The sequence below is a fragment of the Strigops habroptila genome, chromosome 1, assembly GCF_004027225.2.
Source record: "Strigops habroptila isolate Jane chromosome 1, bStrHab1.2.pri, whole genome shotgun sequence".
In the NCBI taxonomy this organism is placed as follows: Eukaryota; Metazoa; Chordata; class Aves; order Psittaciformes; family Psittacidae; genus Strigops; species Strigops habroptila.
Window position 1 is genome coordinate 151223240 of NC_044277.2, and position 19772 is coordinate 151243011.

The 19772-nt window shown below is 36.1% G+C and overlaps 1 protein-coding gene across 14 annotated transcripts in view; it reads right to left on the reverse strand.

The window, feature by feature from the left end:
- Positions 1-19772, reverse strand: part of LRRFIP2 (LRR binding FLII interacting protein 2) — a 52223-nt gene that overhangs the window by 16325 nt on the left and 16126 nt on the right. For 4 of the 14 annotated variants that reach the window (XM_030481682.1, XM_030481630.1, XM_030481640.1 and 1 more), the window contains exons 4-7: positions 16571-16624; positions 3337-3381; positions 2540-2653; positions 2042-2113 (exon numbers count right to left, since the gene is read on the reverse strand). In XM_030481682.1, the coding sequence (XP_030337542.1) occupies positions 2042-2113; positions 2540-2653; positions 3337-3381; positions 16571-16624 (285 nt within the window). The remainder of the gene's footprint in view (positions 1-2041; positions 2114-2539; positions 2654-3336; positions 3382-16570; positions 16625-19772) is intronic. The other 10 variants (XM_030481669.1, XM_030481673.1, XM_030481622.1 and 7 more) reach the window with 3 other exon arrangements.

The following is a 19772-nucleotide window of genomic DNA, read 5'->3' on the forward strand; positions in this document are numbered from 1 at the left end:
AATTTGGAAGAATTTCTTAAACACTTGAGAGAGGCCGTGGGATGCCTAAGGATGAAGCAGTGGGAACATGCTGGAATGAAAATGGATAATAAGGCTTTGCACATAACCTAAAGCTATGAAGAAATGCCACCCACAGTTCTTCAGTAAAGGCAAAGGGCTATGCAAATTAGCCAGCTTGGCCAGAACAAGATGATTATACCCAGCAGACGTCAAGAGAACATTCTGTTAACTGCATAAAAGAAATTTTGAGGAAAGAAAAAGGATGCCTGTCTAGTTGATGCAAGGGAACATAGAAACCATCAACAAAACTGAATCAAACTGAGACATGAAAAGATTTGAAGACCTAGCTAAATCAGAACTATCCGCATTATTCTGCTGACACTAGATTTTTAGTCAAGACCACAACTCTTGGCATGAGGGATGGTCAACCACAGAGATAGGAAGGTAGTGCGATTACAAATAGCTGTTACTCAGCTGCTGAAAAAACCCCCCCTTAAAAGTAATGTAAAAGCAGGTGCCCTAGTAACTCTTCTGATGTACACAAGACAAATCTGCTAAAGCTGAAGTTGAGAAAAAGGCAGTATCTTCCTAATTAGGAAGAAAGATTCCCAAACAAATCTCTATGGAAGGCAAATTAACTTAGAAACGTATTATTCAGTATTTACAATAGCATAAAATGCAATTCAATTTTGTAAGCCAAGCCCAAATCAAGATCTCACTGTTGCACACCTGTGCTCTTTGGTAAGTGTAATGGATTCTAATCAACAACAGTGCATTAGTAATGATTCAGAGCAGTCGTCATGAGATGCTGTCAAACATACAAAAGTGTAAGAGTTAGATCTATTCTGAAAATATGAAGCAATCTCATGTTTTATTCAAATTTAGTACAATCATAGCTCTGTCTAATAATCTTGTAATCTACTGCTCTTTGAAGTCCTTTTAATATTCATTTGGCAGTGTGATTAAAACAAGATGTATTTCATCTGAGCCTATGGCTATCAGATTCAAGTTACTTATTCTCAAAAGAGGAAATAATTTTTGCTACAATGAACAGCTCAAATTACACGTTCTCTTTACTATACAATCTAGTATGTTGTTTAATCAATGAAATTCAAGGAAGCTGTTAAACACATCACTGTCACATGCTCTAATACAAGCAGTATTCATTAAATTCAGTCTCTATGTGGATATAAAACATATGGAAAGATCCCTGCTTTTACATGGAGCCATTGACAATTAGATAACAGAACAAGTCTTGAAAAAAATTGAAAGCGGCATTATTTGCTGCAGTTTCCCTTCAACACAGAAGAGAGGAAAATAATCGTACTTTAACTGCAAACTGTTAACTATGTGAAAACTTACAAAAGAAAAGCATATATACTAATTTAAACAAGTCAAAATACAGACAAATCGGATTAACTTAATGCTGAAAACACCAGCCTTCACAGATAATGGGAATATAAACCAAAAGCATAAAAACCCCATACATCTTCCTTAATGGCAAAGGATTAAAGCAAATGACCTTCTCTTGCAAGCAATACGCCTGTCCAAATTCATTTCAGCACGTCTTTCAAAATGATTACTTCAGCTTTGCTTTGTAAGATGCATTTGCTGAAACTTGGAAGACTAATGCTTAAGTTCTTTGTCATAACTATATCCCATTTCTTTCTTTCCCATTCAATACACAGTAATTATTTTGAATATCCATTTATTTGCTAATAAAAACTCTAAAAAATATAGGCTGAACTGTTCGTTATGTTCCCAGAAAACACCTGGTAAAAATCCAGAAGTTTAATAGTATTTTAACAAACCAAATAATGAACATATATACTCGCTCATGTACATTTAAATCATACCTTAATAATTGTCTTGCATGAGAAATTTAAGCTGAATCTCTCTATGCACTAAGAGTTAGTTACATGCTTTGAAAAAGAAATTCAAAAACTTGTTAGTAAAGCCTTATGTAGTTAGTGGAACCAGTGATATCTCCATTACCCAAAAACACCCATACAGAATGCATGCTTGGGAAGAGCCCTGATACCTTTAGTTCTTTAAGTCCCTGCATGTATCTCCCTTCTACATCGTGTATCTGGTCCTTAAGATCATAGATATCCTGCAGGACATAGGAATGAACCATTGCATGAGAAGTATGGGGAAATAATTTATAGTCGAAAAAAGCATTAAAAGGTGCACATGCATTTCTGTCAATTGCCAAAGCCTGCAAGAATTCACAGAAATAATGAATTCAAAACGATGTGATGGAAAGATTTGGTTTATATCCCTGAATCTCAAATAAGACATAAGTCCAACTGTTTCAAATTTGACATAAAGTTTAACTGTAATATAAGCTAAAGTGTTAGCACCATAAATATTTATGAACACAACAAATTATCCAGATAAATCTTTTGTGATTGAAAATTACATCCTTGTAACTTTTTCTTACTATTAGGAAATCAGAAGTTCCATAGCCAAGAAAAATTCCTTCTAACCACAAATACAATTTTAAACTAGCTCCAAATTCTCTGAAAATGTAGTTTACCCGTAATTCACCAAGAGATGCATCGGGATCCACCCAACTGCTCGTGTCTCCACTTCCTCTCCTAGATGAGTTGCCACTCAGAGGAGTTGCGCTTACTGAATTGCGAGATGATGGCTTAAGAAAAGGGAAAAAACAATGTATCAGGAATCATCCTGTCATTTTGCTGTTTGTGACCTTTATAAATTCCTTCACAGTCATAGAATACTTTTCTCTCTTCCTTTTACCATTTCTTAATATTACCATACAGACAAGATTTTCCATTGGTTATTTTCCAGCACTTATTGGTGAAATGTTAGTGTCTCTTTGATCAGTTATCGAAACATTACAGTTTTGAGTCATCTGTTCAGAAGGATTTCAGAAGGAGGCTGCTAGTGCTGGAAAACTGTAGGAGTTTAAAACATTTCTAAAAATTCTGATTTCTGCCACCCTGGATTCAGAAGGAAGTCTCCAGTAGAATCTAGCACATGAATTTTTATAGCCCTAGCCTCTTAAAATTCAACCTTTCTTGCTAAGTGTTTCTACACAGAAAATGAATTCGGTAAGAAACTCATCCTTGGTAAAAGAATAAAGTATAAAAAATAAAGAATAAAATTATTTCTGTGGGAAAGAAAAGATACAAAACATTAATTTTGGAGATAAAAACTATGTCTAAAGACACCTCTTCGCAAGCTCTTAAAAACAACTAAAATAAACTCTACTAAAACCAAACAGCATTTATATTTTTGGAACTATTGTAATACTTGTCAATTTGTGGATAAACACTGACTTTCAATAATTTTTGAATTAAAAACTCTTACCCTTGAAAAGATTTCTGAATGTGACTTTTCACTCTTTTCTTCCAGCTGAAAGAGAAACAGGAATGTGATCACAAAACACATCTTGCAATGAGGGACTACTGATTCACCATCTTCTTTTCAAAGATACTGAGTTAGCACAGATCAAGACAGGAAAAAAAAGCCCATCAGCCTGAAAAAGTAGTTTTTACCTCAACTGCAAAATAAATGGACGTAAAGAAAAAGCTAGAAACCTTTTTTAAACTTAAGACATTCATTACCAATACTGAAGTACTGAACAACAAAATATGTTTTACTATTTTAATTTTCAACCAGGTAGTGACCACAACACTTGGTGGTATAACAAACACAAAGCTTCATGCAAGTGCACTTCAGCGTGAACATCCAAGTTATTAGAAAACATACTTGTTCCTTCAATCTCTTTGGTGAAACCTGCAATTACATCAGAACAAAACTAATTCAGGTAAAAGCCCATAACTGAAGTGTACTAATGAATAGCAACCTATAAAATAAATCAAATTCGTATTCTATGTATTGAAACCTAAGCAAAAGAACTACCACACCCCTTCTTCTTTAGAAAACACTGATAGTGGAAAATCATATTGTAGATTTCCATATTTTCAACATTTCCATAGATCAAACTATGTGGAATTAAATGAAGACCTTAGCATGTTGCCATATTTTTAAGAAACAATATATATTGAGTATGGTATCTCAAACATCTTGCTTCTCTAAGAACACTTGTTTTTTCTCCCACTCCAGAGAAAAGAGATTTGGAAGTCTGCTACAGTCACAGCAGAAACAAATGTTACTTTAGGAGATCTTTCTTTTTCCCTCTATGGTGGTTTCTGTACAAGCAAGATCATATTTCCATGGCAAATCCACCATCTCCAATGATGTACTGAAATTGTAAATTGCAAATATTTGTCGCCACTGTAATTATAAAATGATGTGAAGAACACAACTGATCTGAAGTATCAGCTTAGAATAACTTATGGATATAAATTTTAAATCTAATAAACACATAATAGTGATGATGATAATAGAAGCAACTGAGAAGGTAGCCCTCAGCCTTCAGTCTCAGCCTCCACATTTTCTTTCAACAAAGCATTAATTTCAGAAAAACAGGTTTGCTATAAATGCAGATTCACAGAAACAGTGATTGTAGGGGTACTCTAGCAGTCTCTTAGGCTCTTACCTAAACAAGTAGTTTCAAGCTGCTGGATCACCATGTGGCATCAGCATCCCCTTTGCCCATCTAAATAAGCCCTGTTCTCAACCTCTCCTCCTACTGCGTGTGCTAACCCTGTTACTTCAAAGACATGCCTAAGAGCAGAAATTTCCCTGTTTTTTCCACTATTAAAACACAGCAAGAAAGAAGAATTTCTAGAACTTACAGCAGCAACAGAGAAGGCAGCTAGGTCTGGTGCAAAGCCTAAAGTTCATATTAAAGGGATTTACAGGAAAAGCATCATAAGTAACATGCTCTGTTGACTTGGGATTTGGTACAAGAGCATAGCCAGCAATGAGTGCTCCATTAGTGACCCTGACAAAATCTCATCTTGGATGAACACTAAAATGAACTAACGAGGGCACAGTTGTAAGTATTTATTTTTGTCACTAAACCAAGTAGTAGTATTCCAAAAATACACAAAACACTAGGCATTGTTAATTTCTGTAAGAAACCCCCAACATTTTACATTGAAGAGATGATTAAGCTTATCACACACAAAAAACATGAAGTGTTAACATTTGTCACATGCTTCCACCAATAGGCAAAATCCCCTTTCAAATAAAGCAGCATGCTTTTAAAAGATTTAGATTCCAGACACTTCTATATGACAAAACCTGCCCCATCCCCTCAACAAACCTATCTGCCATTAAATAATTCTGAATGCTTTTGTAGTATTTACTCTTTCAGAGCATGAAAAGAAAATCCATAGTATTCACCACAGTATAACAACCAGTGTTACACTCACACTATTCAAACCTTGGACATCGTCTGCATCGGAAACAATGCTTCCCCTGCGGTTGGAACGACTGAAATAGTCGGCAGCAGTTTCACTTTGACCAGAAAAATCAGAGGACTTCAAAAGATAAGAAGGGTGAAAGAACTGAAGATGATATCACAAAAGGAACAAACGTTTATTTAAAAAAAACCCAAACAAACAGGAAATCCAAACTTAAATCTCCATTAGTGCTATTTAGTCTTGCTTTTCTAACAGTTTAACAGCTGTGAAGTCTTACTTCTCTAGATTTCTGCTATTTTAAATGTGTCTACATGAATAAAACCTGTACTACACTGCAGTCAGCATATGCATTGTTTTTATACACTCCCTTTGCATGCTTATTACTCTTATAGTTTACAGTATCTAAGACTAAAAGCAACAAATATCTTCTGCCAATTCGTCTCTTCATTTGGAGCAATATATAAAAAATACAATCAGAGACACCAAAGGGTTTAGTACTAATATAGTGCCAAACACAAGCTACAAAAATTAACTTTAAAAAAATGTTTATAAGTCGTAAAAACAGATTAGACAATCAGAAGTTGATAAATAAAAGTTAGTATTTTTCTCTACAAACGTCTTTTCTTCAAAACAACACAATCCCAACACTACTACTTGTGAGTATGATCTGGGCTTCCTCTCATTCACAATTTTAAGAGGCCTTACAATAGAAGACAAGTTTATGCCCCAAAGCTACATGTCAGACAGACACCTAAAAAAGAAAGGTAAAAATGCTAATACTACACTAAAAACAGGCAAAATATATCAAACTTTCATATACGTACTGAGATCTGATATATCTATATAAGGTTAAGGAAATGAATCTTAATGTTAAGAGAAACTAAGGAGAAAAGTACTATTTTCACTGTTCAAGAGACCTCAGAGATGGACGTTAATATCTCTTAGGTTTCAGAACTTCATAAAGCAACAGCAAAATTCCCTTTCCTACACCCTCAAAAATTCATTCTGACATCTGTTGTAGCTAAAAGCACCCAGTTTCTGACAAATCTGTTCTGATTTGTTTAGTCTCTACACCATTGTTAGGAATATGTGAAAAGTGAAAAAAGGACCCAACATTTCAATTAAACCCGTACCAGAACACTTTTTTGTGCAACATGACAAATAGGCAGCTGTACCAATGAAACTAAGAACAGTTGTTCTGCAGCAGAAACAGAGCAGAACTACTTAAAAATCACGTTGCAGCAAGAAAAGCCATCTTTGGAATGACACTTTTAACACAATGTAGATCCAGGAACAAATTTCTCTTGGTTTTGAATACTGGTCCCCATAAAAATGAGCCACTTTTTACTGGATGACGTAACAAAGTTTGCATTAGTCCTCTTCCCCAAAGACGTGTTGTAGTAACAGTTTCAGTGCCTGCCCCAACTATGACATAAGGTGGTAACCCCAACAATGTCCTGTACTCCAGTTTCCAACTGCTTCCAATTATATACATCAAAAATATTTGAGATGTTTAGAAAAACAAATTCCTTGTTGCGTCTACTTTACTGTCCTGCTGCTAAAACTTTACATCTTGCTAAAAACTGCATCTCTGACAAATTACCTTTTTTTTTGGTGCAGAATTGAACAATCAGATCTGTGTTGGTGAGTAAAATGAACCCTGGTGTAAATACTCATAATCGTCGTGCATTAGTAAAGCATTCAGCAAACCATGCAAGAGGAACGCTCACCACAGGACTACTTCGAACAGAGCTTGCTCTTGAGGAATAACTGTATTCAGATGGCTAAAGAGAAGTGATGAGTAGATTTTTCATTTCCGTAGATTTTTGTCTCCAGAAAACAAAGATAATGCAAGAAACAACCAAAAGCCTATTACACTTACGGTGCGAGAACCATATGAGCTATGTAATCCATCACCACACAATGATGCCTGAGAAAAAGGGAATGAAATGCTCTTTATATTCAGTCTCAGAAATGATTATGCCACACTCATACACTGTAATGCACTCCACCTTATCCCATTTGTGCTTTTTCCTGTTAACATTATCCTTTTTGAAAAGACAAATTTTTTTTACATTTCTAGCAGTATTTCCCCCTAATGTCAGGGATGTCTATTTCCAAATACAAATCTAAGAATTTCCGTGAAAAATAGCCAAATAGTAAAAAAAACCCCAAAAACCAAAACACCCCCAAAACCCCCAAACCTTTATTTTCAGAATAAAATTAAATTAAACACTTAAATTTTAATTTCTTTTTCACTGTTCTGAAGTCTTCAGGGGTTTTAATCCATCCTGGAAATTGAAGGTATATTGTACGCTTATCAGTTTTGCTTTGAGCTCACCCATGCAGCTTTTTGTGAAGGACGTTTCAAGGTAAGAGGCTGAAATCTATTTATGCATTGAATAATAAAAGCAGCCCTGGGAAATATAATAAATAAATTACAGTGTCGGGCTGCTTTCCTCCCACCAATGAAGAGAAGTCTAGTAGAATTCATATGTAGAATTATATGCGTATCAGAATTATATGTAATAGCAGTCATTATGGTCTTGTTCTCTCAGTGGATCTTCTAATGTTTTCTCAAGAATATGCACAAAGCCGAAAAAGTAAATTATGTTTGCAAACCAAGCAGAGCACACGACCCCAGCAGCTACATAAAAATCTTACAGAAGAATACTTGACGATTTTCTACATAGGTTTAGCATGTCACTAGATGGCAGTGTAAGTTGAATTTGAACTGCTGTAGCAGCAAAAGCCATGAGGTCTCCGGCATGCATGTCACTTTTTGAAGACAACTTTTTGTAGAGCAACCTTAGCCATTCTTACAGCGCTTTTATCTACTTTTTGTTTTGCAAAGATGCAGGTTATGTTTTCATCCTATTACGTTACGATTATTCATTTAAATAAGGCATCTTATTTTAAAGTATCTAAAGTGTATTTTACCACAAATTTCTGTAATCTCCTGACAATATTTTTTCCTGTTCAAATGTTTTACTTCTTTAAATAGCTTTTTAGTATTATACATGCAGCTGTTAATTAGTATGCTTGGATTAATTTGTTCTAACCCCAGTGTTCTTCAACATCATTGTTGTATTCATAAGCTCTATGCTTGTCTGTCTCTAAAAAGATGAGTAAACCACCAACTACTAAAATGCTCTGAAGAGGCAATTTAACAATGTTAAAGACACTAAACCAAATGCCTCCACAAAACACCACACATAAGCTGCAGCTTTAACAAGGAAAAAAAGCACATGTAATACTGTCAAGCCTTATGGCCATACAATACAAATTTAAGGCAACCATGCAAATGGTGCTTACGAACCAAACTGATACTTCTTATCAAACCAGTGTTTACAGAAGGAGACACCTATGAAGAGAAGTGTAATTTCATACTTCTGTGGGTCATTCAAACATCTAAAGATAAGTAAGATTATTTTACATTGTACTAACCCTGTAACTCCTAGTTGTTGCCACTGGATCGCTGCATAGAGAAGATGACTGTAGCGTGAAAGATAGAAAAAGTCAGAAACTTTTTCTGTGTATGTTAATGTTGTTTTAATCTATTACTCTATATTCCCTGAAAGTTCTAAAGAAAATACTAAATTTTACATCTATAATAGACATGCGTGGACAAACACTCCAAGAAAACCCATTATCTTTGAGATCATATTTTCAAACATTAAAGAAATCTGGTATTTTTAGCAGATTTATAGAAGAGAATGACAGGAAATTAAGTAGTTTTCAAAAGACACATCAATTTCCTCTAGCTGCTTATTTAAACCTGACCACGACAGAAGCTGCAGGTACTGGAGGATAGTACCCATCTCAGAACAGACCGTTGACTCATTTATATTGCTACAAAAGAAACTAGTACATTGATGCTAAACTTTTAACACTTTCTGTTGTTGTTTTAAAAAATAGGACTTTAAAAAGCAAGTGTCACAGCTGCTAGGTTTTTTCTTTATATCATGCAATCACGAAACCGAAGTTATTTGAAATTTAAAACCCCACATAGGCAGAACAGAGCAACTTGCATGTTATCCGTCCATTTTGTAAAAGGCAACCCTTTGAAGCAAGGACAAGAATTGTAACTATTAGCTGTAATCATTTCCAGTGTTATGGAAGGAAAGAGAGAGAAGTCTGCTTCATATAGCATAAGCAAACCTAATCATATGTATTTTAAATGCATTAAAAAATTAATATAGGAAGAGGAGACAGACCCGAGTATGGTAGGAAGGAACTGGTTTACTATATCTAAGGCTGCTATAATTTCTTTGATCGTAGTAAATTCCACTCTGTGAAGGGAGGAAAAGAAAGAGGAAACAAAGGTTGCATCTGTAGATCTTGTAAGTAGAACTTCTACCTTAATATTGCTCAATGTTCCCAAGCTTCGAACTTGTACAGAATGCTGTAAAAACGTTCCCTATGGTTGACCCCAGATCCATATAACTTTCTGAAGCAAATAAAGCGTAAAACCTCCCCAAACCACTTATGTACTCTGTATATCAGCATTACCTGTATTTTTAATGCCATGCCCAACCAAAATAGTAAACATCTTTGGGTTTTTTCTCCCTAATAAATAAGAAAGCCCCAAAACGTTTATCTAAACCCTGACAAGTGTAGCATGAAATACTTGAAGAACATATTTGCCAAAACTTGCTAATAATTTGATCTTCTTTTTTCCATTAGTCAGCATAGTGAATCAGAGCATTTTTGGAGCGAGAAGGTCAAATTCCTAATTTAATTTAATTAGGGAAGGATGTTTGTGTGATCAGCATTAATCTGTACCCTACCACTGTTCCTTACACCAAGTATGCATGAAAGCCTAGCAATTATACTTTGGCTGATTTCTGTTGGGTTTTGACACTTCCTACACAAACTGCATATAAGCATATGCATATGTGAGGAAAAAACCCGATATACACATATAAAGCAGGAGTTAAAAAAAAAAAAAGAGATGAAGATATGGCAAAAAGTAGTGCTTTCAGAATGCAGTGCTTCGTATTGCAGTAGGCCACAGGAGGCAGAAAGATTCGTATTACTCATTGAAGAACTGAGGGAACAGGAAAACAGCACCTCAAAAGTGCACTGAGAAATGCTGTAATACAAATAATTATAAGTAAACACAAAAATCATTTCAGCCTTGTCTCAACACAGACATCGGTGCCAAAACCCTCTGAAAAATTACATCCAAAATATGTATTAAGTATGTTACACACTGAACTTTCTAGAATAGTTTTTGAAAGATCACAATCATCCACATGCCTTTCTCAAGAGTTTACTGGGTTAACATCAAGGTTTACAGTAAATTCAATCCACTTTACACCTACATTTAAAGTAGCTCTGTCTGATAGGGGACAAAGTGTAAGTAATAGAACATACGTCTCCATCCTGACTGAACAAACTTTAATCCAAAGAAGTTCCACTTCTAGATAGTTCCAAGAGCCCTCCCCATGCCTCCACGAGAACATGATTTCTACCCAGCTCATTCCATTCATGGTATTCCACTGCCATGAACGGTTCAAACACTCAACTTCAGGGCAGAATTTGGTCAATACTAGAGGCTTCTTTTTTCCTCAACTCATTTATGCATATGTCAGCTAGCTAATAAGTTCATCCATAACTGTATCAGTATGTAACTCTACACGGTATATTTATAATAAACATTATGGTAGAAAACTAACCAATAAATCTTTATGCGAGTGAGCAGCTTTCTTCCTTGAACTGAGAGATTCACTGTAAGCATGACTCTAAGGATAAAATTTAGAAAATTAATACCACTACATAACATTGTCAATCTTAAAATATAAATAAGTCAAACATGAGGATTTAAGGTTTTTATCACCTGCAATGGAAAAAACCCCAGAAAATTCTAATTACATGATTAGAATAATAGGCCATACTTCTAATGCTGTGTAAAAAGGAACTGGTAAGTGAAACTGTAGCCAACCTTATCTCTGATTAACACCGACTTGGCTTAAGGCAGTGGGCACATTTCACAGAAAATGTAAAACCAATGAATAAACAAAAAAAGCTTAACATCACATTATTTTAAGCACTATATTGTGTTTGCTTATCTGTACCTAATTCGGATAACACTGCTGTTTAAATTCAGCTTTTTAAGTTGCTTACCATACTCCTTTTAGTGCTGCTTGTCTTTGCTTAAGGAGACACACAGAGATCTTACTGGGCATGCCAATAAGAATGTGATGCACTCCACTATCATTTCATAACTATACAGGTTATTTTTTTTTTTAAGTAAAGATATACAAACCACCTGTTTTTTCTCAAGACTGAAATAATTTTCCATTAGATTAAGTTTCTATATGGAAATGAAGAATACATGCATACGCACACTTTTAATGTATTCTCCAGTCTAATCTGTATAAGTCACTTCACTGCAAAGTTTAGACATAACAGGTAACTACTAAAGAGTGCTTACTGTGAGACAGCTATCTGTAATATGTCACTTCATTAGATTTTCTCCCAGAAGTAGTTTATACATGCATTCTATGGGAAGTGTTAGAAACACACTGGTATTCTAGGTCTGAAAGTGTGACAGTACAAACATATATACTTCTTCAGAACAATAATTCCAAGAAGCTAGTTAGTGTCATTACACCTTCAAAACAAAGCACAAAAGCAGTCTTCACTCAAAGACATGCAAAGTGTTAACATACAGGGGCTGAGTATCTTGCAGATCTATCCTTAGCACTGTCACACTGAAGTGAAAGAAAATGATATCAAAATTTAAAGTTTAAAAGAAACCAACCAACCAAAAAACACCCAAAAAACCACTTTTTTTTTTTCAAATAATTATTAAAAAGACTTAAAAGGAAATTATAAGAAAACATATTCTACTAACGACAAGAACTTATACACAAAGGATTGACATTTATTCAATCTAAAGGGCATTCTGAGGCTGGAACACTTTAATAAAAACACAAAACAAAACAGAAATTGAAGGTAGCTTGAGAAAATTACATGATATCCTAATAGCATGCTAGAGCATTACCCAGTGTAATTTGCAACATGAGAACCACTGAGAGGATTTCAAGACAGGTAATCTCTTCTTGTCTATTGATACATCTGAAAATTCCTTCTAGAGATCAAATCAACACCAAAAATTCCCTGATTTTAGATTTTTTTTAATTTGTTTTTACATTAATATAGGCCAGGTTTAGTTCATATGATTTCATATTGGGTTTGTATTATCTTAATAGTTCCAATATATCCAATAGTCATACTATATTAAGTAATAATTTAATATTATGAATGCAATTTACAGACTATTATACCTTTTTGTGTTGCTTAAAGTATCACCATACAGGACCCATAGGACACTGTAACCTTTAACTAACTTAACAATTTCTTTTTTTTTAAAACAGTTTTAATCTTTACTTATTACCTACCAACAAGCAACCTCTGTATTGGAGAACGCAGACAGAATACACATCACTCAGATGACTATTATCATCACGACGCTTGACTTAAACCTGTAATACCTTTGCTTCACTAATAACAGCTTAACAGTCTACTAACAAATATTTAGGTAGCCCAACCTAGGAATACCACAAAATATACAGAAATACCCATTTCTGGAAAAGTAAAATTTCTCTTTGTATTCCAGCCTTAACTGCAGTACTACCATTGCAACATTAACTGAGAAAAAAGGTCTCCTGCCATAACTTTTCGCAACGTCTTTGTACCTAACAAGGCTGATGCAAAATCTTTGCCATTTCACTTTTTACTTCTCTTCTGGGGCCATTAGAAGAGACTGGAGAGACTAATTCCCTTCAAACTTTAAGTTAGCTTCAAGACAGAACACTCATCACTTAAAATTTTCTCTGAGCCTTCAAACTTGCTATCACTGTTTGACTGTCACTGAATGACTTCAGGTGAAGTTCCCGATGACCAGGAAAAGGGAAATAACCCCCATTTTCAAGAAGGGGAAAATGGAAGACCCAGGGAACTACAGACTGGTCAGTCTCACCTCTGTGCCAGGCAGGATCATGGAGCAAATTCTCCTGGAAAACATGCTAAGGCACATGAAAAACAACGAGGTGGCTGGCGACAGCCAACATGGCTTCACTAAGGGGAAATCCTGCCTGACCAATTTGGTGGCCTTCTATGATGGAGCCACGGAACTGATGGACAGGGGCAAAGCTGATGTCATCTACCTGGACTTGTGCAAAGCATTCGACACTGTCCCACATGACATCCTTGTCTCTAAACTGGAGAGACATCAATTTGGTGGATGGACCACTCGGTGGATAAAGAATTGGCTGGATGGCTGCATGCAAAGAGTTGTGGTCAATGGCTCAATGTCCAGCTGGAGACCAGTAATGAGTGGTGTCCCTCGGGGGACCTGTCTTGTTTAACATCTTTGTTGGCAACATGGGCAGTGGGACTGAGTGCGCCCTCAGCAAGTTTGCCGACGACACCAAGCTGTGTGGTTCGGCTGACACGCTGGAGGGAAGGGATGCCATCCAGAGGGACCTGGACATGGTTGAGAGGTGGGCTAATGCCAACCTCATGAAGTTCAACCAAGCCAAGTGCAAGGTCCTACACCTGGGTCAGGCAATGCCAAGTATTGCCACGGGTTGGGTGGAGAAGAGATTCAGAGCAGCCCTGCAGAGAAGGACTTGGGGGTGTTGGTTGATGAGAAGCTTAACATGAGCCGGCAGTGTGAGCTCGCAGCCCAGAAAGCCAACCGTATCCTGGGCTGCATCAAAAGAAGCGTGACCAGCAGGTCGAAGGAGGTGATCCTGCCCCTCTACTCTGGTCTCGTGAGACCTCACTTGGAGTACTGTGTACAGTTCTGGTGTCCTCAACATAAGAAGGACATGGAGCTGTTGGAGCAAGTCCAGAGGAAGGCCATGAGGATAAGGGGGCTGCAGCACCTCCTGTATGAAGACAGGCTGAGAAAGTCAGGGTTGATCAGCCTGGAGAAGAGAAGCTGCGTGGAGACCTCAGAGCAGCCTTCCAATAATACCTGAAAGGGGCCTACAAGGATGCTGGAGAAGGACTCTTCATCAGGGACTGTAGCAATAGGACAAGATGCAATGGGTTCAAACTTAAACAGGGGAAGTTCAGGTTGGATATAAGGAAGAAGTTCTTACAGTGAGGGTGGTGAGGCACTGGAACAGGTTGCCCAGAGAAGTGGTGAATTCTCCATCCCTGGCAGTGTTCAAGGCCAGGCTGGACAGAGCCTTGGGTGACATGGTCTAGGGTGAGGCATCCCTGCCCATGGCAGGGGGTTGGAACTAGAGGATCTTAAGGTCCTTTCCAACCCAAACCATTCTGTGATTCTATGAATCATTGCAGCAGTTAATTACCAATTAATTACATCTTCTATTAAGAAGCATGCTTTCACCAAACCACTGCTTTGGTGAGTAGACACAGAAAATGTTATCATAGGAACACATCAGAGCATGCTCATTCCAGGCTACACACCACAAGATCTCTCCTCCTGGAGGTACTTGCTCTGCTCCTGTGCGAGCCACTGACATCCAAAGAACTCTTAAGAATGAAATTACAAAAATACATAAATATATAATTTTAAAAAGCTCTAATAACTGTTAATCTTCACTGAAAGGCACATAATAACCAAGGCAGTCAAAGAAATTCCAGGTAAGTCCCCGCAAAATGAGCTCAGTTGAGGGTGAATTACTTAATCTCCACCTTAGCATATTTTTTATGTTAGCCAAGGCAAAAGCAGCTCCGAGCAAACCTGTACCAGCTCAGAAGCTTGTAAGTGATGCCACATAGCATATTTTATATGCTTTTTCTGTAAACCATTTACTGTTTGCAAAACAGTCAACTCTATTGGATTTCAACGATTTGGTGAACATATTTGTGTGATAAATAGTAGAAACGCTTAACACTTGCAAGATGTTACACACAATTCAGTTAATCAAAAACAACACTTGATTGCCAAAACCTCTCAGTAAGTGACAATCATTTGGGGTTTTCTGAAGTCACACAAAGAAACAGCTTGTTCTACCTTCCAAACTAAACAAACCCAACTCTTTTATTTTAGTAGTTCGTCCCTCTCCTGGCCTATATACCCAGATCCATGACAAGCTGATTTTTAGGCAGATCTTCTAAAAAACAGGAAACTGTTTACAAATGCTCAATAAAACCATTCTTTAGCACCACATAGGACCTAGAGAGCATATAAGAGAGCCAGGCCAATAAACAGTTCTGTTTAGCAGCCTTCGGGATACCTTGCATCATTCGGGTAAGTCTTTCTCACCAATGAATAATATATTCCCACATTCTCAAAGAAGTAAAACCTGGCATCCTACCAAACTCTTCTTCAAATTGTATCCTAAGGTACTACTACTTTTTCTTCCAGGAATATTACAGAAACCCAGTAATACTTAAAGAGCAAGAAAGGACACAACAACGAGCAGACGAGCATCAGCACCAGTTTGGAATGAAAGCCCATGTTACAGATCAGTATTCCTCATCTTCAATAGGTGGCACTGATTCAGGATCCCTGAGTCAGCAGAAGTATTTACTTTATTAAATATAATTTTCCTGTTCATGGAATTTCTGACAGATAGGGAAAACGGAAAAGAGATTTTTTTTCTCATTAGTCTTATCTAAACTAGACTAGTGCTTGATCATTAATAGCATCTTTACATCTGACAGTGAGATTTAATGTGTAGTAGTAATCATAAGACAATTGACGACATACATAGGAATCTTAATACCCTACCACTTCAAGACAAGCCAATTAATTCTTACTAGTTGGCAATATCTGAAGCCTAAGTCATTACGATTACCCAGTTTTTAAATAAAGAAATAAGACACATTAGACTGGAATAACACTGAAGGATGACACTTAAACATCATCATTAAATATACGTTATTGCAAATAACTGATTGTTGAACTACATATAGTTCCAAACACCTACTCAGTTATTTTCAGCAAGAAATCTATACTGTAAATAAATACATGTAGTAAAAGAAAAAGAAGCATGAGGTATTTATAGTAAAAACAGTCAATTAAAATGTGACAGCTGAGATTCTTTTTAAATGTAAAGATGTACATATATAAAAATAAACTACCTTGTTAACACTGATAGAAATAGAATACCAGATGAACTTCAACAGCATGTGTGACAAAATATTAACTCTAAAACTGCTAAAACTTGGAAGAGTAAGAAAAGCATCACCCGCTCCTTAAGAGAATGAAACCAAACCCCAAGCTTCTTTTTTTTAAAGGCCATGATGGGAAAGTATACAGTTTGAACACAAACCAAATATGAATGTCGACTGGACCGGTGGGAATACCTGGCCCTCTCTGAATCTTCCTGAGAAAGAAGAAATGCAGAGTTATTTCATTTAAGAAAAAAGATGATGACAAAGTAAAAACGAGCAAGGGCGAGCAACATGCTGTTAGCACCTTTAATGTTATGTATTATTTTGAGTTATACATTGTGGCAAGTGAACCTATTCAAGCCAGAAGAACTGTGATTTCACCTGATGTGGACAGGTACGCCAACGCACTACATCAGGGGATGTAAATAAGGCCGGTTAATATAGTTAATAATTAGTGTCCAGTAGTCAATCTTTCCTCTGATTACTGTATTAATGCAGAAAAAAAAGTACAAGATCTTTAAAATTACGACATTAAAGCAAAAATTAAAAAATTAAAAGCATTATAAAATTACATTAGTAAGAAATCTACTACACTATTACTAGAGTCAGATTGTGAACATTTTACAAAGTCGTTTTAGCCCTAAGACATGATCATTGTCAGTTCCCTCATACATATTTCAGATTTTCTCCTCTATTCTAGGAACAAAGCTTCTTCAGCAAATAGATCAATTAAGTTCTATAGGTAGTTTTGCTCTACAATGACAGTGAAAATAATAAACCCAACTTATGAAATTTGGGGGAGGACAACTAGCTAAGGCACCTCAATACCTTTTGTTCTGTTGAAAGATCAGAGAATGCTAATTTTGGTTCACACAAAGGAATATAATAAGCAGGACAAAAATACAACTAATTTAAACATTAAAATGTTTCATGTGCCATAAGCTTCTCAAATTTTTAGTTACAGAACATAAGCGTGTTAAGAATAACCTTAATTTTAAACTATCCCATTTGGGCTCTAGAACTAGGAATCCTTCCTTAAATGACTCACTTCCTACAGTTTTCAACATGCAAACTATTCTAAAGATTGTAATCCAATTATCTACAGGGTTAAAAGCTCAGCCTCCAGATCATAGATGGATATCTAAAGTCTGAAGCTGTTTTTCATACTGCTTATGGTCCTGTGGATATTTTCTACAATATCACTGGATACATGAGCTTGTTTAATGCTATTTTGTGACTATTCAAGAGGCCTAGTTAATACTCTGCAAGCAAATAATTTCCCCAAAGGAGGGGAGGAAGAGAGGTTCATTTCAAGACCTTTTAGTCTTTCTCTCTACAGTGTCTATTTTGAGGTTTAAAAGGAACATTTATGCTATATAACCTTTCAACACACCATAGTCAGATCACTGCCAGTTTTAAGTATAATTTGTGCCTGCGATCTGAATGGACAAATACCTGTTAATAACATTGGCAGCTTGCAAGCAGTTTGCTCTTTATATAAGATTCCTCTTAAGTGATGGTATAACACCCCAGCTAATAATATGGTCCTATAATGCAGAACTTTAGCTTCTGATACAATTTGCTGTAGGTAATTTACAAAAGATAACAAGTCTCTTCCTGACATACAATTAGAAAATAGAAAGCCAGTGTTAAGTGTGCAGCATATTCAGGTTAAAGGGTAAAGGAAGTACTACAGTACATATTGCAAACACAGCTGCTGCTGCTAGCTATCGAGCTTGATTTCTAAGAATTTAAGTTTAAAATGTGCACTTCATATAAAACAGAGCTTAGGTCTCCTGATCCAGGAAAGGAGTGCTCACAAACCTGCTGCAAATGTGCCTCTTGAGAATGCAAAAAGAAGGTGGCATTAATTTTGAAGCGAGATTGCTCACAAATGCAATCTGTGCTCCATCGTTCGGAAACCCTTGCTCTCCAGCAAAAAGGCATTCAAATGTGCATTCCACTAAGAGATAACAGGAACCTATGCCACTCTCTATAAGCAACATGAGAACTAATATATACACAGATGTCAGCTAGACAAAGAAACAATATAAAGCCAGGACAACTTTTGTTGTATATCAAATTCTAATGACAGTTCTAGGATTTCCCAACAGAAGTGCTGATCAACTGTCATGGTAGTTTTAACTACTTGAAATTATGCTTAGTCTCTGCTTGTATTACTTAAATCTTCTCGATTCAAAATATCCACAGCATAAACACTTCCTTATAAACATAAAAAGAGACTCATCTCCCATGTGCCTAGAAAGGAACTCTCTAAGGAAACACTGCCCTAAATTAGTATAAATTGAACAGCAGCTTTCTCATATTGTAACTCAACTATCTCAACTCCTTCCTACTTGGTGGATTTAACCTAAATAAATGAACAGTCAAATACTTTATCATTATTCATTGAAAAAGAGGGTCAAGGGTAAAAAGATGCAAGTGATGCTTAGGGTGGTGGGTTCTCCCCCCTCCTCCCTTTCTTTTTAAATCTTTTACAATTATTTTTTGTAAGTCATAGAAGTGACTTAATCATCAGTGAAAAGACCAGCATTGCCATGTTACCCAAAGAGGAAGCAAATAAATGCAAGTCTACTAAGAAAAAAAAAGTAAAAACCCCCAAGCCTCACAAAATTAACTAAAACAAAAACATTTTTACTGTTTCAACTGTTTCTTTTCAACTTTTCACTGTTGAAAAGATGTTTAGCTAGATTGAAACTAATGTAATTCCATTTTAAATAGATTCATGACTTCAAGCCAGCACAAAGTGGAAACCAAAAACCCACTTGGTTTTACAAAAAGCATCTCATTACATAGTTTGCCTTTTGCTGCCATAAGGTACATTGCGTCTCCACATCCACATACAGTTTACATGTAATTTTTTTCAGTAATAAAACATTTGGAAATGACACACAGCAAACCATTAGTAAATTACTTCCTCCAACTCCTATGTTAGTTCTCTGAGCAGCAAACCCATGCACAACAGGAGGTTTTAGCCTACCATCCATTTCTGGATATGAGCCCATTTTCTATCATATGAATGCTGAGAAAGCTACAGAATGTAAAAACAAAAAACAAACAAGCCATTTACAATATAGATTGGACACAAGACTGGATTCTTAAATCAAAAACTTGAAAAAACCCCAAGTTAATTGCTATGGAATCTTCAGTACAATATCAGATACCCATAGCAGTTTAAATAGCGGCAGTATGAAACAACGAGAACCATGTAAAAAATGGAGGCAAAACCATGTTTAATGAATTGCACTTGTTATTACCGCAGGAAAAAATAAAATAAAATCAGCATTTACATGGATTTGAATGTAATAATAATAATAAATTCTCAATCTTTTGCATCTG